This window comes from Camellia sinensis, chromosome 2, assembly GCF_055761805.1.
Source record: "Camellia sinensis isolate YWXY chromosome 2, ASM5576180v1, whole genome shotgun sequence".
Taxonomy (NCBI): Eukaryota; Viridiplantae; Streptophyta; class Magnoliopsida; order Ericales; family Theaceae; genus Camellia; species Camellia sinensis.
Window position 1 is genome coordinate 149,595,063 of NC_138962.1, and position 18,410 is coordinate 149,613,472.

An 18,410-nucleotide genomic window follows, 5' to 3' on the forward strand; every position below is an offset into this window, starting at 1 on the left:
TGCATCTGAACAAATTTTCACCCATATACCTATATCATTCCATTTTTGCAAGTAAAGGTTTTGTGATCCTTCTAGCATATGCAACCACCAATATCACTACTTTGTTTGAGATATTTTTATATTTTTGCACAAATTTTCTTTCTAGTTTTGAATTTACTCATCCTTTACAGGTTCTACGCTAATGGGCGACACATTCTATCGGCTGGCCAAGATCGTGCCTTTCGGCTTTTCTCTGTCATCCAGGTTTATCATCTTTTAGCCAGTCTCCTATGAAATTTTGTGTTATTATATATAACCTTTTAATATACTTATCTAGCTTTACTATTTCTTTTGTTCAACTCAGTTTACACCTCCCCCCTCCTTAAAAGAGAAGGAACTCAATGGTTTTCTGCTTGTATGGTTCTATATAGTCTCTTGTGATGCCTGTGGAAGAAATGTCAAAAAAAACTCTAGGGTTTTCTTTTGTTGATTTAGAATTTTGTTGCAAGGGTGAGTAGGGCACTGCCTAACGTCCTATTGTTGTCAGTCACAGCTGGTTTGGCATACACCTGTGGAAGAAATGTGAAATTACTCATCAACGTGGAAAAAGAAATTTATAAAACTAACCCGTAAAATGAGGCAATAGTAGTAGCCACCGTAGCACTTGGGATACAAGTTGGTGCAGCTATTGACGTGGCTGCTTGTCACTTGTCACTTGCCACTTGCTACAGTAGCAGCCAAAGCAAAAGAAAAAAAAAAGGCAGCAAGCATGGTAGTAGCAATGATGAATGAAAGCCATGACAATCAAAAGTAGTAACATTAGTAGTGATGGTGTTCATTCACGATATCACTGATGCTGATTTTCTTTTTGATCAGCTACACTGATGTTTATTCAAAATGGCACTTCTATAGCAAACCATAATTAGCTTAAAGCGGAGTTGTGTCCCAGCAGAAATACTGGTGAAGTTTGGATTTTCTCAAAAACATGGAACAAGAAAACTTACTTAGATTTCCCCAAAAAGGTTGAAATATTATGATAGATGTCAATGCATCTGCTCCATTATGTTTTCAATAGTATGCTCAGATATGGAATCGTGGAGTGTCAAAGGGTTCTGGTCATGTGAAATAAGTTTTTGGAAAAAATCTTAATTTCTCAAATCAAGTGATGCTTTTTCTGTGTTTTAGTAAGTAATTGTGAATTACTTAGAGAAACATTTGAAGATGATTTGTCATTGAAATTCCATTTTGCTATGTTTATTATAAGAACTTGGCTGGTGCATTTAATCTTGAATGAAGTGGCAGTACTGACATTTTTATTGCTTTTGGTAAAGCTAAAAAATCTTCTAGATTGCAGACCTCAATTACTAATTTTACAAAATTAGTTTTGGTACCAGTAAAGTATTTTCAGAATGTTAACAAAGGAATTTAACAATATTAGGATTTAGCTTACAAGTATAACTCTGTGTGTGTGTGTGTGTGTGTGCATGGTGAGTGTGCTTAAAACATATTAGTAGAATTTGATCCTTTAGATTTTTTGTCACTGCCGAGAAGCTGCTAAATGTAAATTGGAGATGTAACATATTGATGGTTTCTAATCTTTGAGGTTTTGAAGTTCTAAATTTCTGAATAATAAAAACCTTGGTTTAGGCTTTTAGCAGCTACACATCCACCACTCATCATGTGTTGCACACACTGTTAGTTTGTGAATAGGTTTCAAATTGGCAATATAGCTGCTCTCTCTCTCTCTCTCTCTCTTTCTCTCACACGCACACACACACATATTTAAATGTATATAAGGCTTATTTTCTCCTTTGCAAAACCCTAGAAGCATTGGATAATACATCATCCTCTCTGTTTATGAACAGTATATTTTAGCTCAAGTGGCATCTTGTGCACTAGAAAAGGTGTGGGATTCAAGTCGAGGTGTGAGCAAAGGAGGTTTAGGACTTGTTACCATGGATGCAAAAGTCATCTTGTTCTCCATAATGACACATTAGGACCTGAACTATCTTCAGAACCGCTAAATTCTCGAAAATTAACCAAACACTGGAAAGTTATCCAGAAGGGACTCCTGATGAGAGTTGTTGCCATGATAGAATAATATGCTAAAGATTTCTAATTTTAAGGCACATCTATCATTTCTAATTTTAGGCTTCACTTGGCCATCTGTTATTGAAATGAGCTTATATTTTTTTTCAGTGGAATATTTGTCTGTGTGCACTTCTCCAAATCTCCCTTTGCTCCCCCTGCTTTTATTCTTCTGGTCTTTGTATTGATTCTTATTGGTTTTTGAATTATTTACTATTCAATTTTTTGATATTTTACTCAATCTGTTCTATGGCCTAATTGTTTTGAATTTTGGCATTAATTTAATTTAATTTATTTGTTATCATCAGGATCAGCAAAGCAGAGAGCTTTCTCAGCGGCATGTATCCAAAAGAGCAAAAAAACTCAGGCTGAAGGTATGATGGGCAACACCTAGTACTTTTATCCCTAATAACATGATCTAGTCTGTCTCTTGTTAAAGCAGCAAAAATTAGTGACTTGATCAATTGACTTTGCCGCTTGCATTGCATACGCAACATATGTTCCAAACTATTCTTGTTTTTCGAAGAGTGAAGTATACATGTAAATTTTATGCAATGGGGCAAGAAATCCCTGTTCTTGACTACTTTTCAGACAGTTTAGACTATAAATAATGCAGCTGGTTTCCTTTTTAAAGAGTTTTTGGATTGGTTGCCACAAATGTAGAGAATGATCAGGTAAAGTATTAGGGACCAAACAAATTTTCCTTTAAAATTTTTGGGTGTCATGATATATATTTTTATATATTTGGATGAAGAACTGTGCTTTTCATTCTCAGTGAACCTCAATACCTCCTGATATGTTATACTCAAAGTGCAAGCAAATGGATTATTCCTACTACCATTAATATTTAGCAACTGTTTTTTGGGAGGTATGACCACCTTGTTTGGTTCAGTTTTCAAAAGCTATTTTCTGGCTTCTTGTTTTTCGTTTTTTTTTTCTTTGCCTTTAGTGAATTTTTTTTTTCAGATTTTAGTCTTTTATTTATTTATTTTCTACTTTTTAGATGCACTTAATTTGCATGCGCCTAAAAGGTAAAGTATATGTGAAGAAATTTGGAAAAAATTCAATATAGACAAGAAAACATAAAAATGTGCATAGTTTTTTTGGTCTTTCGTGAACTTTTTGAAGATTTCTTTACATATATTTTACATTTTAGGTGCATCTAGATTAAGTGCATATAAAAAGTACAAAAAAAAAAAATGATTAAAAAATGAAAAAAAATTTTGAGGACAAAAAACATGAAAAACAAGAAGCCAAAAATAGTTTTTAAAAAACTAAACCAAACAAGATATTCTGGGTATTGCCTTCTATAGAGTAACCTCATTTAACGTTGTAGTCTTTGGTCTCTTGATCCATGCCCACTAAAAGGGTGTTTTATGTGGACAACATGTATTTGCATTGCTTCGACAATTATGGAAAGAAAGAGTGATACAAGCCTTTAGAGAGTTAAAGTGGACACTGATATTAGGAACTTTGAATCACTGATTTATTGGAATTAGTACTCCTTGATGAGGTTTCCATGTTAGAGGTGGATGGCTAAGAAGCACGGACACGACACGGACACGCAAAAACGCAAATTTTCAAAAAATAGGGGACACGACACGCCGGGGACACGTTCAATATATATAATTAATTTTATTTATTATATGTCATAAAATTATTAAAAAAAATCAAATAAAGGTAATAAAATATACAAAATAACGCTATTAAAATTATAAAAAATAAACATTTAATTGATTTAACATTATATATATCGTTCACAATTAACATAAAATAGCATTCCATCAATACATAACATGTCATTCGAAGCTACCAACCATCATTTGTTACAAAATGCATGAAAATCAAACCACAAAATATAAAATTATCCAATGTACCAACAACTATTACAAAATCCATAAATATCAACCTAAGTAGAGGAAACTATTACAACATCTTCACCACCGCCTCCATCTTCTCCTTCATCTGTAAATAGGACCGCCTCCATAGCCGGTTCATCAAGTGAGAGGTTAGCTATCCCAAGCATTCCAATATCATCAAGTGAGTCAAAGTTATCTTCGGCAATATCCCACATTTTTGTCTCTCCTTGCAAGTATTGGGAGCTCCTCCTTGATAAAAGACGAAGATTGCTATGAATGAACACCAAATCCTCCGCACGTTGAGGGACCATCTTGTTCCTTCTCACTGAGTGAATAAAGGAGTTAGTACTCCAATTTCTCTCACAACAAGATGAAGAGGCCGGTTGCACAAGCAATCTCAAAGCTAGTTTTTGAAGAGATGGTGCATATGCACCATATGCACACTACCAAGTATAAGGATCCATGTGCCACCTATTATGAATGGAATCATACTCTGAGAATGCTTCAACATAACCCGAAAATTTTCCAAACTCAGTTATCACCTTGGTTCGCTCCGTGATATCTTCAAAATACCTCTTAAAACACTTGTTCCTCTCACGTGTCACCGCTTCATCCCTATGTGGAGGAACTCTATTTTGATCCTCATGGAGCCACTCATCACTATAATACCTACAATCCAAAATAGGAAAAATAATTATTTCAAGAAAGACTAGATAAGTCCATTAAAATGAAATATGTAAAACAAATTTAAATGTGGTACTTACTTTGGATTCAATGAATGTGCCATACAATGGAGAGGAGTATTGTTTTTATTCCAACGATCCACGAGAATTTGATGCACCACATTGTAAAATGTAGATTCCTCATCTATTCTTTTCCCTTCATGCCTATAAATTGACATCTTCACTTTCTCTATCATTGAGTCCCACATATCATATACTAAGTGAAGGCAAGGTTTGTCCGTATCACAAGCCCTAAGCATGTCATATATAGGACCCGTGAAGGAAAGAATATAATCAATGTAATCCCACCACACATCATCCAAAATCTTTTCTTTCACAAATTTTGCCTTCCCAACATCATCCTCTCTATAGCAATTCCACTTGTCACTAATTACCATTGCTTGAAGACCACGTTTTATAAGCTTTAACCTCTTGAGCATAACAATTGTGGAGGCAAATCGTGTTTCGGCAACCGAAAGCAACTTCAATGACACAAATTCATTGTACATAGCCAATCGGATTGAGTGATTAGAGATAAAATTCTTAATCATCAAACCATCTCCGGCAATATCAGTAATCCAACTACATTCTTCATATGTGACTTCATTCCTCTCAATATTCTTTGCGGCACAAATATTTTTCAAAGCTAGATTTAATGTGTGCACCACACAAGGAGTCCATAGAATATGAGGGAATTGAGCTTCAATGAGTTGTCCGGCTGCCTTACAATTAGGAGCATTATCCGTGATGACTTGAACCACATTACTTGGCCCAACCTCATTAATCACTTCTTTCATCAAATTTGCAATGAAATATTTGTCTTTAGTTTCTCCAGAACAATCAACTGCTTTAATGAACATAGGCCCACTTTCACTCACTGCCATAAAATTAATCAAAGGCCTCCTTTGAGAATCACTCCAACCATCACTAACAATGCTCACCCCTTTTTCCTTCCATGTGCCCCTAATTGGTTGCAACAATTTATCAATGTTTGCCCTCTCTTTTTGAAGTAATGTGGTTCGTAACAAATTATAACCGGGAGGCAAATATCCAGGAATATTATGATTTGCAGCAAATGTGTAAGAGCTAACATAGTAAGGATTTCTTGTAAGATTAAAAGGTACCCCCCCGAGTAGAACATCCTAGCAATTTCAAAATGCAATTGCTCTCTATCCTTCAAGTTGAATGCTTTCTCAATAGCACTTCCACTCCCACTCCCACTCCCACTCCCACTCCCACTCCCACTCCCAGGCGCACTCCCACTCCCACTCTCACATGTTCTCATCTTCTTTGATTCATAAGCATAACTACTACCCACTGATACAGTGGAAGGAGGCAATGGTACATTTTTGGGAGGAGCATTTTTAATTCTCAGCTCAGCAGCATCATTCTCATTTTGTAGTTGTGAAAGTTTTTGACTTGTCACTTTCTTACAAGCACCAATTCCCTTTCCTGGGAGTTTTAACAAGTGTGCCCTTACTCTTGTATATGAACCTTTGAAAGTATTATTGCAAAATTTACATTGTAATTGGCAATTTCCTCCTCCTTCCCCAGGTTTTACTAATTTAGTTATATACTTCCACAATGGTTTATTCTCATCAAAATCATCATCAGGTATATCATTAGAACTACCACCCGTAGCCATTGTTTCAGAATTAATAATTGGTCCCTATAATAAAATTAATAAACATACATTATTAAAATTATGTCCTCAAATAATAGAAAAGAAAAAATAAAATCAGAATATAAAAAAAATAAAAGAAAAGAAAAAATAAAATAAAACAAAATCAGAATCAGAATTAAAGAAAAAGAAAAGAAAAAATTAAATTAATAAAAGAAAAAAAAATAAAAATCAGAATCAAAATCAAAATAAAAGGAAAAGGAATAAAAGAAAGAAAGAAGAGAAGAGGCTGAGACAGAGAGAGAGAGAGAGCTATCGAAGAGAGAAATAAAAGGAAGAAAAGGCTGAGACAGAGAGAGAGGGCTATCGAAGAGAGAGGGAACGATCGAAGAAGATCGAAGAGTCGTACCTTCCTTAACGAAGCAGCAAGTCGACTGAAGATCGCACGAAGAAGATCGCCGACTGACGACAGACGACAGACGACCGACGAGGAGCAACGATTGACGAGAGACGACGTACGACGAATTTAGGTCCTCTTTCTTTCTCTCTTTCTCAGCTGTTTATCTTCTATTCCATAGTCGATTCGAAGAGATTAGGGCGAATAGAGATTAGGGCAAATTTGATCTGTTTTTGGTTATTTTCAAATTGACCCCAAAAATTTTTAGTAAACTGTGAAATTGCCCCCGCGCGTGTCCCAAACGTGTCTATAACGTGTCCAAAACGTGTCCGGATGTAAAAAAATAAAAAAAAAATGGGACACTCTCCCATGCGTGTCGGACACGTGTCCGACGCGTGTCCGTGTCCGACACGTGTCTGACACTGGTACGGAGCCCTCGGAGAGGTGTCCGTGCTTCATAGGTGGATGGAAACTGTAAATAAATACTGTATTATTGATTGATGTATTACAAGATTGATGAATTACAATTCCTATACAATCTATATATAGAAGAAAAATGTGGTAGTAGGTGTAGTGGAGGTGATAGTGGGTTAGGTGAAGTGGAGTGTGTGGTGAAGTGGAGGTAGGTGAAGTGGAGTGTGTAGTGGAGTAGGTGAAGGTAAAGATGGGAAATTCTAACAGCCCCCCGCAAACTCAAGGGGGATAGGAACTAGCCAACTTGAGTTTGGAGAGGGTAACAAAACAAGAAAATACATAAAAATAAAAGAGGATAGGAGACACTGTATGGTCGTGTCAGACCGTTGGTGAAGACACTGGATGGTGGTGTCAGACCGTTGTAGAGGACACTGTATGGGGGTGTCATAACGTTGTAGAGGACACTGTATGGTGGTGTCATAACGGTGTAGAGGACACTGTATGGTGGTGTCATAACGGTGTAGAGGACACTGGATGGCGGTGTCAGACCGATGTAGAAGACAGTTTATGGGGTCATGTCGGACCGTTGTAGCAGACAATGTTGTGACAGTTTACGGAGTCTTGCGGGACCCTTGTAGAAACTAACCGGAATCTATGTCGGGACAGTTTACAGAGTCTTGTCGGACCCTTGTAGAAACTAACCGGAATCTATGTCGGGACAGTTTATAGAGTCTTGTCGGACCCATAAAGGAGCTAACCGGAATCAATGTCGGGACAGTTTATAGAGTCTTGTCGGACCCATAAAGGAGCTAACCGGAATCAATGTCGGGACAGTTTATAGAGTCTTGTCGGACCCATAAAAAGTTGCACCCTCAAAAGGTGTGCCCAATCTATCAAAAGGCGTGCCCAATCCATAAAAAGGCGTGCCATCAAAAGGCGTGCCTAACTTATCAAAAGGTGTGCCGGGCATGATGGTGAGGCACGTGAGCGCCTTGGCTAGCGCGCTCGTGTTGTCGGCTGGCGTCGCGCGATGCGCGTGTCTGCCTTGGCTATATAACCAAGACGAAGGCAGAGGCTGAGGCAGAGAAAAAACTGAGAGAAACCTCTGAAAAATGTCATTCTGAAACACTCGGTAAAGACTTTGTATCCAACCCTTCTCTGAAACATCTGAACAATGGCCTCTTCTTCCCGTTCAGCTACCCAGAATACGGCATCCTCATCCCGAGGTCTACTCACTCTCTTTCCCGACCTCAATGAGTCAACAAGAGAGAAAACGGGTGCGGTGGCACTGGAACCTCAACCAAGCGCTCCGGAGTTTGCTCCGTTGAACTTTCCGATGCGGTCTGTGGAGCAAAGAATGGCAGGGCAGTCGGATGTGGAGGCCAATCAGTATACTTTGAAGGCATGTGTGGAAAGCATGACGGCGGTCACAAATTTGTCGAACCGGCTGTAGAGTAGGACAAATGAGGTGCAGCATTTAAACGCCCAACTGGCTCTGCTCCAACGCATGTATAAGGATGCGCGAGCAGAGATAAGTGTGCTGAAAGCAGAAAATAAGGAGCTGAAGCGGAAGGCTACCGTGATGTTCCGATTTGGAGGTCCACCATATGCTGCAGTGGAGGAGCAGGGAGTAGTGATCATGCCCAGTGGAGTGGGAAACACAGAGGCAGCACCGTCAAGGGCCGCCCAGGACGGAGGCAAGAAGAAGAGACCGGCGGCAGAGTAGAGAAGAAAAAATCCCGCCTGTGGATGTGGGGGTTTTTTTTTTTTTTTTTTTTTTTTTTTTTTTTTTTTTGCTGTAAAAGTGTGATCGGGGTTGATCCCCAATATGAATAAAATATGGTGTGTTGTGCAAATATGGAAATTGGTTTGGTTTTTTTTTTTTTTTTTTTTTTTTTTTTTTTTTTTTTTTTTTTTTTTTTTTTAAGAATAAGAAGAGGATCCAAGGCATGGACAGCAAGAGGGTTATGGCCATGTGAGAGAGAGAGAAAGAGGGTTATGGCCATGTGATACTAATAAAAATAAGAAGAAAGAGAATGAGAATGGGTACAGTGTCCAGCAAAGTGATGAATAAAATAAATCAGTGGGATAGGATAGTGGATGGTAAAATATTAAAATAGGTTGGTATAGTGCAAGTGTGTGTGTATGTGTGCCTCGTGTGTTGAAGTTGCTTCATCTTTGAAAGCATTTTCTATCCACGGGCTCAACAGGTGGGAGTGAGAAGAGGATGGTCTCTGGTGGGCCTCCGTCATGAACCTTCCAGCAATGGTGCTGTTGAGGCAGGCGGCAGAGTCAGGCGGAGAGGAGTGGTGATAGGGTTGCTACAGGGGGTGGCACAACAGGCAGGGGAAACATCTGGCTGGAGTGCTGCAGTGAGCTTCCCTGCATTTGTGCAAGGGGAGTAACAGAAGCAGGTAGAAAAGGGGCTGCAACAGGATGAAAGTGAGGATTATTAGGTACTACACCTGACGAGATTGGGTTCAAAGGCAGATGATGGCTACCGCGTGCATCCCAGGAACTGTTTGGAGGAAAATACATAGGTCTCATGAATGGATATGATTGAAATGGCTGTGGTGGATCTGAACAGGGCTTGTGCCTTCACTGTGATGGAAGTCATGCAGAAATAGTTGGAAGATGAGAGGTCCGGCGGGCGGCCAAGGCGAGGCTGCCGCCCGCCGGTGAAGCGAAAATACCAGGTTATTAACCTTGCTCTGATACCATGTAAATAAATACTGTATTATTGATTGATGTATTACAAGATTGATGAATTACAATTCCTATACAATCTATATATAGAAGAAAAATGTGGTAGTAGGTGTAGTGGAGGTGATAGTGGGTTAGGTGAAGTGGAGTGTGTGGTGAAGTGGAGGTAGGTGAAGTGGAGTGTGTAGTGGAGTAGGTGAAGGTAAAGATGGGAAATTCTAACAGAAACTTTGAACGTTTTACCTTTGTTAAAGGCCTAAATCTTTCAAACTTTTTGTAACTCCCTTCATGCAGAGTATAAGAAGCTCAAGAAAGAGTAAATTCAAAGTAGCGGCGATATTTGGAACTTGGCATGATTTTAAAGAGAAACCGATAGTAACCACATATAATCATATTTATAATATTATTAGTCTTACTTTATTATTATTATTTTTATGTTTCCTAAAATTTTTAAGGTTAAGGGTATTTTGGTGATTTGCAGAATTTCCGAATATGGGTTCTGTGATGGGTCATTTTGTGGGTCAAGTTATTTAAATAATTTTTTTGTTTTTTGTTTCTTATTTAGTTTTAGATTAGTTTTGGAAGTCAAAGATATTATGATAATTCCTTTTTTGGTTATAGTTGATTTAGGAAGTCTCTTAATTCTATATAAAGTCATATAATGCTTATACTTTAATAGAGTTGATATTTTATAAAAATTTGAGAGTTTTGAAGTTTCTTTATGAATTGTGTGATGCAATCAAACCCCAAGTGTGATGACTAAGGGATTCTAAGAGTGATTTCTAAATCAATCTTCTTCTTCTTCCTCTTCTTCTCCTTCTTCTTCTCCTTCTTTCCCTCTTGTATTTTCAGCACTTTTTAACAGCCCAAATACTGTTCACGGATACTGTTCACAGCCCCCTAAAACAATGCCAAAATCCCAGCCTTTCATGCTTAGACTCTTACCCATTATTTACTCTAAACAAACGCTACTTGTCCCCTATACTTTTATTGCAATTTTAGCCATAAAATCCAATTAAAATCAGCCCCAAAGCCCTCTGCTGCCTCTGGTATCATGATCTTACGATTCGCGATTCGATTCGCAATTTTTGCAAAATCGATTCGAATCTATGGGTGAATTTATTTTGGATGAGAATCTCTAGTGAATTGCACGATTCACAATCCATTCACGATTTGATTTACTTTTTACGATTTATGCAATTTTTGAAATTATTGTGTTTGACATATTTTCGACTCTTTTTTTCTCCATCTTTTTTAGTGAAAATGACATAAGACAACTTCTAATAGCGTTTAATACCAAAATAACCAACATATACACATGATTTGTTGCTATTTTAGTGATCATAGAGTTTGTCATAGGATGCAATCAGATTCAGTCAGACTCAACATATTTTTAACATTTCTTTCAATTTTTCTCTTTAAAAAATCATAATATATCTTCTAAAGATGTTTAAGATTAAAGTTACACTATGAATTATCTATTGCTATTCTATTATATTGAATATGATTGAATATTACATGTATGTGGTCAGTTATACCTTTTAAAATGTTTTAGGCTTTAAAATAGAATATTCTAAATAATTATTTCTTATTTTGCTCATTTTTACTTATAAAAGTATGTATATTTATTGTCCAAATATCAATATCGTTGTTAATTATTGTTATTTTGAAAATTGATAGTTTGTCTATTTTGTTACTGCCTTTATTAAGAATGGTTAATAAGAAATATCTAAAAAAGAAAAAAAAGTAAGATGATCTTATATAGGAACTTTTGTTAACTTCTTACCTATTAAACTACGTGATTACATTCAAAATAACATTTTCATTGATTTAAGTCTAAATATTTTATATTCAAAAGATATATTTAACATCTAAGTGTGTAGATATATGTTTTTAAGTAATTTAGAAAAAGTGACCGAATCTTTACGATTCATGATTCGATTCAATTCGCAATTCTTTACGAGGCCATTTCGATTCACAGTACGAATCCCGATTTGACAACTATGGCTACTGCCCTAATCGTCTTACATCATCCCTTCCCAATTTGTCTGAGAGATTATTTTTTCTCGTTCAATCTTCTATACGTTGGAATGTCTGATTTTTTTCCTTAGTCTTCGATTATTGTTCTTGTTAGATTCTACCTATCCAATTATGTAAACATTGACCTAACAATAAATTTTAAATACTTAACATCTGTATTTTATTGTTTACTAAGTGGCACAAACTGTGAGAATATTAGATTTTATGTAAATATAGTAGTATATATATTTTGTATATATTAGGGATTGAGTGAATAATTCGTGTTTCCTTATTCGTTCTAGGGTTAGATTGTTATATAAACTAATGTATTCTTGTATTACATACACAATTGAATATATAGTTTCATTTAGAAAACTTACATAGTATCAGTGCCGTGTGCGAAACCCTAGTCTTGTTGGTAGTCGTTTCTCGGTTTGAAACTTGAGTTTGGTTTGTGATTTGAATAACCCATCTCCTCTGTTCGACATCTCTGTTCTCCAAAGTCACAAGAGTACCAGCATTGTGCTCAGCCTCTGTTCTCGCCGTGATCAGCCTTTGTTTTCACCGAAATCGCGACCTAGTTTTCTCTCACTTTCTGGATTCACTTGGTTGTGACCTCCCTCTCTCTCAGACTCGCAAGTGTGATCTCTCTGTCTCTCTCTCTAGTTCGCTAGATCGAAGAGATGTTTGCCCTTGTTCCTCTCGATCAGCTTTGACTTCGACTTTTGTTTGCTCCAGTCCAGTGTCGACTTTGACTCTTGTTTCTCTCTCTCTTTCTAATTATGCTTGAATGTTTGAGTTTATTACACTGAAACCCTATTCCAGGTTTATTTACACCGCAATATTTCGTAATTCCTAATATTGCAGTTTGCTCCATCAGCTTCTTGTTTATTACGCTTAGCCCAATTGGTTCATTACAATGTCGGATGATAAGATTGCTTGGCCCGAAAATAGGTCACTGGCTTCAGATGAGTATGCCTTCTGCCATCAGAGGGGTTATTGGAAGTATCACTGCCCCAAGAAGGGATGTCTATCTGTCTCGTCTTCTCAGCAGTTTCAGACTTGGTTTTGCCCTTCTTCTCTGAGTAATTTTTGGGCTCCTGTCGCTTATACTGCATCCACTCTGATTCTTGATCCCGACTTGGCTTCCTTGAGTGCTCCGATTGCTCAGTTTCAACATACATTGTCTACCTTCTAGCTCTCCCCGTCTGCATCAGTTGTTCTCTCTTTATTCAGGTTTGCTTGGGTTTTCTTCTGGTATCTTTTCGTCTGTCTGGAATTTTTTACTCTGGTGCCTCTCATCATATGACTCCTTATTTCTCCTTATTTCAAAATTGTACTCCTCCTCCCTTTCCTATTACTGTCAATGCTGTTAATGGGTTTGGTATGTCTGTTATATCTATTGGGTCTGTCCTATCGTCTGGTATGCATGTTGTTTCTATTCCATCTATTTTATATGTTCCTCAGTTATCTGTTAGTTTATTATCTATCAGCCAGTTTGATGTCACCGGTTTTGATGTTATATTTTCTTCTTCTATCTGTTCTGTGCAAGATCGGATGTCCAAGCGGCAGATTGGGACTGACTGTAGAATTGGAGACCTCTATGTGGTGAAGAGCTTGCATCTGTCTATGACTACCTCTCTAACTGTCTTTTCCTCTTTTCAGTTAGATTCTTTGTCAAAACCTTTCTATTTGTGACATTCCAGATTAGGGTATTTGTCTGCTGATCGCCTATAATCTTTAGCTCAATCAGGTATATTGGGTAAAGTTTCTCTTATTCAACTTAACAAGTGTCGGGGCTGTAAACTTGCCAAAATAACAACCTAAACTTTCCATAAAAGTACTTCTATATCTGATATACCATTTTCTTTAGTTCATATTGATGTTTGGAGTCCTTCTCCTATTTTCACTAAAGGGGGTTTTGCATACTATGTGTCATTTGTTGATAACTGCACTCGTTACACTTGGGTTTATTTTATGACTCATTCTACCAGATATATTGTACTTTTCAGTCTATGGTCACTACATAGTTTAGATCTACTATTAAATTATTACGGTTTGACTTGGGTGGGCAATATTTTAAAATTGAGTTCTGTTAGTATTTGGCCAATTTAAGTACCATTCACTAGACTTCCTATACTGATACACTTGCCCAAAATGGTCGCGCTGAACGTAAACGTCGTCATCTCCTTGAGACAGCTAGGTCTCTCCTCTTTGCCTCTGTTTTGGGGTGGGCAGTTCTTACTGCTGCTTTTCTTTTCAACTGTATGCTTACTCCCCTTCTCTTTGGTCGGTCTCTTTATGAGGCTCTGTTTTTTCAGCTTCTCAATTACTCTCTTTTTCGTGTGTTTGGGTTTGCTTGTTTTGTCCTGTTACCCCGTAAAGATAGGACCAAACAGAGTGCCTGGTCTGTCTTGTGCGCCTTTTTGGGTTACAGTCTCACCAGTGTTTTTAAAGGCTCAAGGCGCACTAAGGCGCCGAAGGTCTATTGGAGCCTAGGCACAAGGCGCAAGGCGCAAGGCGCAAGGCGAGGCGCGGGCTTTATTGAAGTAAGGCGCACAGTATTCGTAAAAAATAAAAAAATTAATATAGACTAATCATTCATAGTACTAAGACAATTTTTTTAAAAATAAAAAGTAATCAAGATTCAAGACAAAATATAGAATAATTCTCAAAGCCATGAAAGTGCATATTACATAACATTTCAATTTTCAAAGATCAAATAATCCACATTCAATAAAATAAAAACATAAACACTAAACATCTAAAACATAAATACCCAACAAATACTAATATATGTCTTAACACTTAAAAACATCAATATCAAAAGAAAGGGTAGGTTAGGTCAGTGTCAGTCAGTCATCATCCTCAACATCAATGGCAAGCAAACTATCATCTTCTTCTCCATCAGTTGATTTGTATCCCTCAACATCTTCCTCCTCTGTATCATCTGAGCCCGCTTCCTCTTCATCTATTAATTGAAGTGGAGTCAATGTTGATGATTTAGATATCCTCGGTTGTGCCTTTGAGCGTGAACTTGTTGCTTTACTTGCATGGCTACTTTCTTCTACTCCAGAAGCTCTAGCAACAGTGGCCCACGTCAAGCCATCATCATCATCATCATCAAACACATGCTCATTATCTTCATCTGATTCTCCATCCATCCTCCCAAGCAACCACTCATTGCTTTCATCAATATTTTGCAAAGATATGTGATCAAGAGTGTTGCGCATGTCATACCTAAATCTCAATGTTCTATTGTATTTGACATATACTAAATCATTGAGACGTTGTTGTTCCAATCTATTTATTTTCTTGCTATGAAGCTGCAATTATTAAAAAGATATTAAATTCTATATAATGAGAATAAAAAATATTTGAATTGAACAAAAAATTAGTTAGAATGTTAAATACTCACATGTTCGAATACACTCCAATTTCGTTCACAACCCGATGAACTACATGTTAGGCTAAGGATTTTTATGGCAAAAGTTTGCAAGTTTGGAGTATAAGAACCATATGATGCCCACCAATCAGCTGCGATAATCCACTAGTTAGAAATAATTGTTACCAAGTATTAAGTTTTACTAAAAGTATTACCAAGGTTCTGAAAAGCGGTTGCGGTCGCTGTAACGGTGGCGGTGACGCGGTTGTGGTTGTGGGGTGTAAAGGCCGTAGTGTAACGGTTGCGGTAATCGGAACCGTGAATTTTTTTATTTTTCGCACAATTTGAAAAAAACTTACCGATACGCATATTTTTTTTCCATGATCATATTTGTTGGGTTAAAAATAAATATTGATCAATTTTTGTAAATTTTTAAGTATGATCTAATATATTTCATATTTTTAAATCACTATAAACTAAGTTTTTTTACATTTTATTTTAATAATTAATGACTTTATGTTTTACAAAAAATTAATCACTAACTATTATATATAAGATAAATAATGACAAAAGTAAGAGAATAAATAAGAGCCTAAATATATATATATATATACATATTTTAACCAAGCCAAATAGATAAAGACCACACTTATTATTATTATTATTTTCAAACAATATATAGATAGACACAGACAAACAAAATGGTTTAGTGATAGCAGCTGAATAGAACAGCATAGGTCTTATAGTTTCAACAAATCAATAACATGTTCTTCATCTTCTCTCTTCTCTCTTTCTTTCTATCTCTTGCCCCTCTATTTTCTCTCTTTATCTTCCCTCTTCTCTCTATCCCTCTTCCCCCATTTTCAGCTTTTTTTGTGTGTGTTTTTTTGAAAGAAACAGTTTGGAACCGTTACGTAACGGTGCGTAACAGGCCGTTACGGCACCGTTACGACCGCTATGGCAGTCGCTACGGCCGACACACCTGTGAATCTCAATCACATTGCAAAAGCGGCCGTAACGGGTGGCGGTAACCGCCAAAACCGTTACGTAATGGCGTTACGTAACGGTTGCGGCCGCTTTTTAAAACCTTGAGTATTACTAAAAATAAACTCTATGAGTCTATAATATATTACCTGGTGCTCTTGTATTTCTTTGCCTAATCGCAACAGACTTGCCAAAAAGACCCTCAGCCTTCATATAAATACTCATCTCATTAGTGATCAAATCTTGAACAGTGACATCCGGGACCAACCTTTGCATGCATTCATAAAACCCATTCATCACTTCATGATCTCTTTGCACCTCTAACGCTTTTGGGTAAAAGAATTATGGGTTAAGAAAATGTGCAGCTGCATGTAAAGGTTGATGCAATTGAACATCCCATCTTTTGTCAATGATTTCGAAAATTTCATTATACTTCTCTTCTTTATGATCAAATGAACTTGCAATGCATTCTTTTGCCCTATCCATTGCCTCATAAATGTATCCCATGGGAGGTTTCTTCTCGGTATCAACCAATCTAAGCACTTTGACAAGAGGACCCGAGACCTTAAGGGCAAACACAACAGTATTCCAAAATGAAGGCATCAACAAAGTTTGTGCCATTCTTTTACCTTGTGGCTCCTTTGCCCATTTGCTTGAGGTCCAGTCTTCGGAGGTGACCATCTTTCTCAAATTGTTTTTTTGTTGATGCATCCTAGACAAAGTCAAAAAGGCGGTTGCAAATCTAGTTTTTGCAGGCTTGATCAAATTCTTCAAATTTGTAAAGCGCCTCATCATGTTTAGCAACGTAGGCCGATTGTAAATGTAGCCATGTACTGCAATACCCCTTTCAAATGTCTTTTTCAGTCTAGGTATCTTGAAAATGTCTTCTAACATCAAGTCCAAACAATGAGCAGCACATGGTGTCCAATACAAGTGTTCATACTTAGCTTCCCAAAACCTCCCTATAATCTAACAATAATGAAGAATTATTATTTTCAAGTTTTTAAATTTTAAGTACAAAACAAACTATGAGTAAACAATTTTGATGTAAGGAATGAGGAAATATTCTTACCCGCCAACACATTAGCTGCAGCACTATCAGTGATAACTTGCACCACATTCTCTTTTCCAACTTTCTCCACAAACTTGTCTAGTAATTCAAATAGCTTTTGCCCATCATTTGAATAGCTAGAAGCATCAACCGACTCAACAAACATGGTTCCTCTTGGACAATTAACTAAAAAGTTAATCAATGTCCTTCCTCTCTTATCAGTCCAACCATCTGCCATTATGGAACACCCGTATTTTGCACAATCCTCTTTATGATACTTCATTAAATCTTCAGTATGTTTCACTTCTTTTTTGAGTTGGGTAACCCGCACTTCATGGTATGTCGGTGGCTTCATACCAGGACCATATTGGCCAATGGCTTCAATCATTGGTCCAAAACTCTCATAATTTACTGCATTAAAAGGGATGCCAGCATCATACATTCACCTTGCAAATCTTTGTAGTGCCCGAGCTCTCATTTCTTTTTTGTAAGGGTCATTTGCATCAATTTTGGTTTGTTTCCCTTTTGCTTGGTCTTTTCGATTTTTCACTACTGATTCAGGATTGGGTGTGAAGTAAACATCCATAGGCCATTTTCTCTTTGGCGTTTTTGATTTGGATTTGGATTTGGATTTGGATTTGGATGTGGATGAACCTTGGCTACTGCTTGTCAACTTGCGGTGTTGATTGACATTGATCTCAACGACATCTTCATCTTCATCTTCCATGTCCATGTCATCGAAATCAGGCAACATGTTCATTTCTTCTTTTTGTGTCTTTTTTTTGGACATGAACTCTCTAATCTCTTCTCTTACATGAGAAGGACACTTCGGGCAAGCAGTGACATTCCTATAACCTTCCGCAAGGTGTTGTTTCACCCGATAAACACCTCCATTTGATACTTTACCACAAAAATTACACTCAAACTTGTTTAAATTATTCTCCTCCACCAAATGGACATATTGCCACGCAGGATCTTTTCTATTACTTTCCGATGTCATTTTCTACTTAGTACTTACTACACAAAACAAAAAATAAATAACAAAAAAATAATTTCAGTATAATGAATGTAATGCATGTTATGTGATGAATTAATTAATGAATGTAATGTATGAATCAATTTTCTATTTTTTTAATTAATGATGAATTAATTAATTAATGTACATTCCATTACATTTATTCCTATGTT

The 18,410-nt window shown here is 36.9% G+C and overlaps 3 protein-coding genes across 3 annotated transcripts in view; 1 reads left to right on the forward strand and 2 right to left on the reverse strand.

The window, feature by feature from the left end:
* LOC114296189 (transducin family protein / WD-40 repeat family protein) overlaps positions 1-18,410 on the forward strand; it is a 42,655-nt gene that overhangs the window by 14,522 nt on the left and 9,723 nt on the right. Inside the window, exons 8-9 of the mRNA XM_028240469.2 lie at positions 171-243; positions 2,376-2,441. Coding sequence (XP_028096270.2) covers positions 171-243; positions 2,376-2,441 — 139 coding nt within the window. The remainder of the gene's footprint in view (positions 1-170; positions 244-2,375; positions 2,442-18,410) is intronic.
* LOC145820384 (uncharacterized) lies at positions 3,844-5,856 on the reverse strand. The gene is made up of 2 exons (XM_082915802.1): positions 4,691-5,856; positions 3,844-4,595 (listed from the first exon to the last, which is right to left on the reverse strand). Exons 1-2 carry the CDS (start codon positions 5,530-5,532, stop codon positions 4,370-4,372), a joined length of 1,068 nt encoding a protein of 355 aa, XP_082771928.1. The 5' UTR covers positions 5,533-5,856; the 3' UTR covers positions 3,844-4,369.
* On the reverse strand, positions 16,364-17,803 carry LOC145820385 (uncharacterized). The gene is made up of 2 exons (XM_082915803.1): positions 17,244-17,803; positions 16,364-17,133 (listed from the first exon to the last, which is right to left on the reverse strand). Exons 1-2 carry the CDS (start codon positions 17,662-17,664, stop codon positions 16,514-16,516), a joined length of 1,041 nt encoding a protein of 346 aa, XP_082771929.1. The 5' UTR covers positions 17,665-17,803; the 3' UTR covers positions 16,364-16,513.

What these genes read in the sequence shown, in the direction of transcription:
- LOC145820384 (XM_082915802.1), bottom strand. Translation starts at nt 5,532, where the DNA reads ATGGCAGTGAGTGAAAGTGGGCCTATGTTCATTAAAGCAGTTGATTGT. An exon ending in GCACATTCATTGAATCCAAA is followed by an intron (nt 4,596 to 4,690) that starts GTAAGTACCACA and finishes TTTGGATTGTAG; the next exon opens with GTATTATAGTGATGAGTGGC.
- LOC145820385 (XM_082915803.1), bottom strand. Translation starts at nt 17,664, where the DNA reads ATGTATGATGCTGGCATCCCTTTTAATGCAGTAAATTATGAGAGTTTT. An exon ending in TGCAGCTAATGTGTTGGCGG is followed by an intron (nt 17,134 to 17,243) that starts GTAAGAATATTT and finishes GTTAGATTATAG; the next exon opens with GGAGGTTTTGGGAAGCTAAG.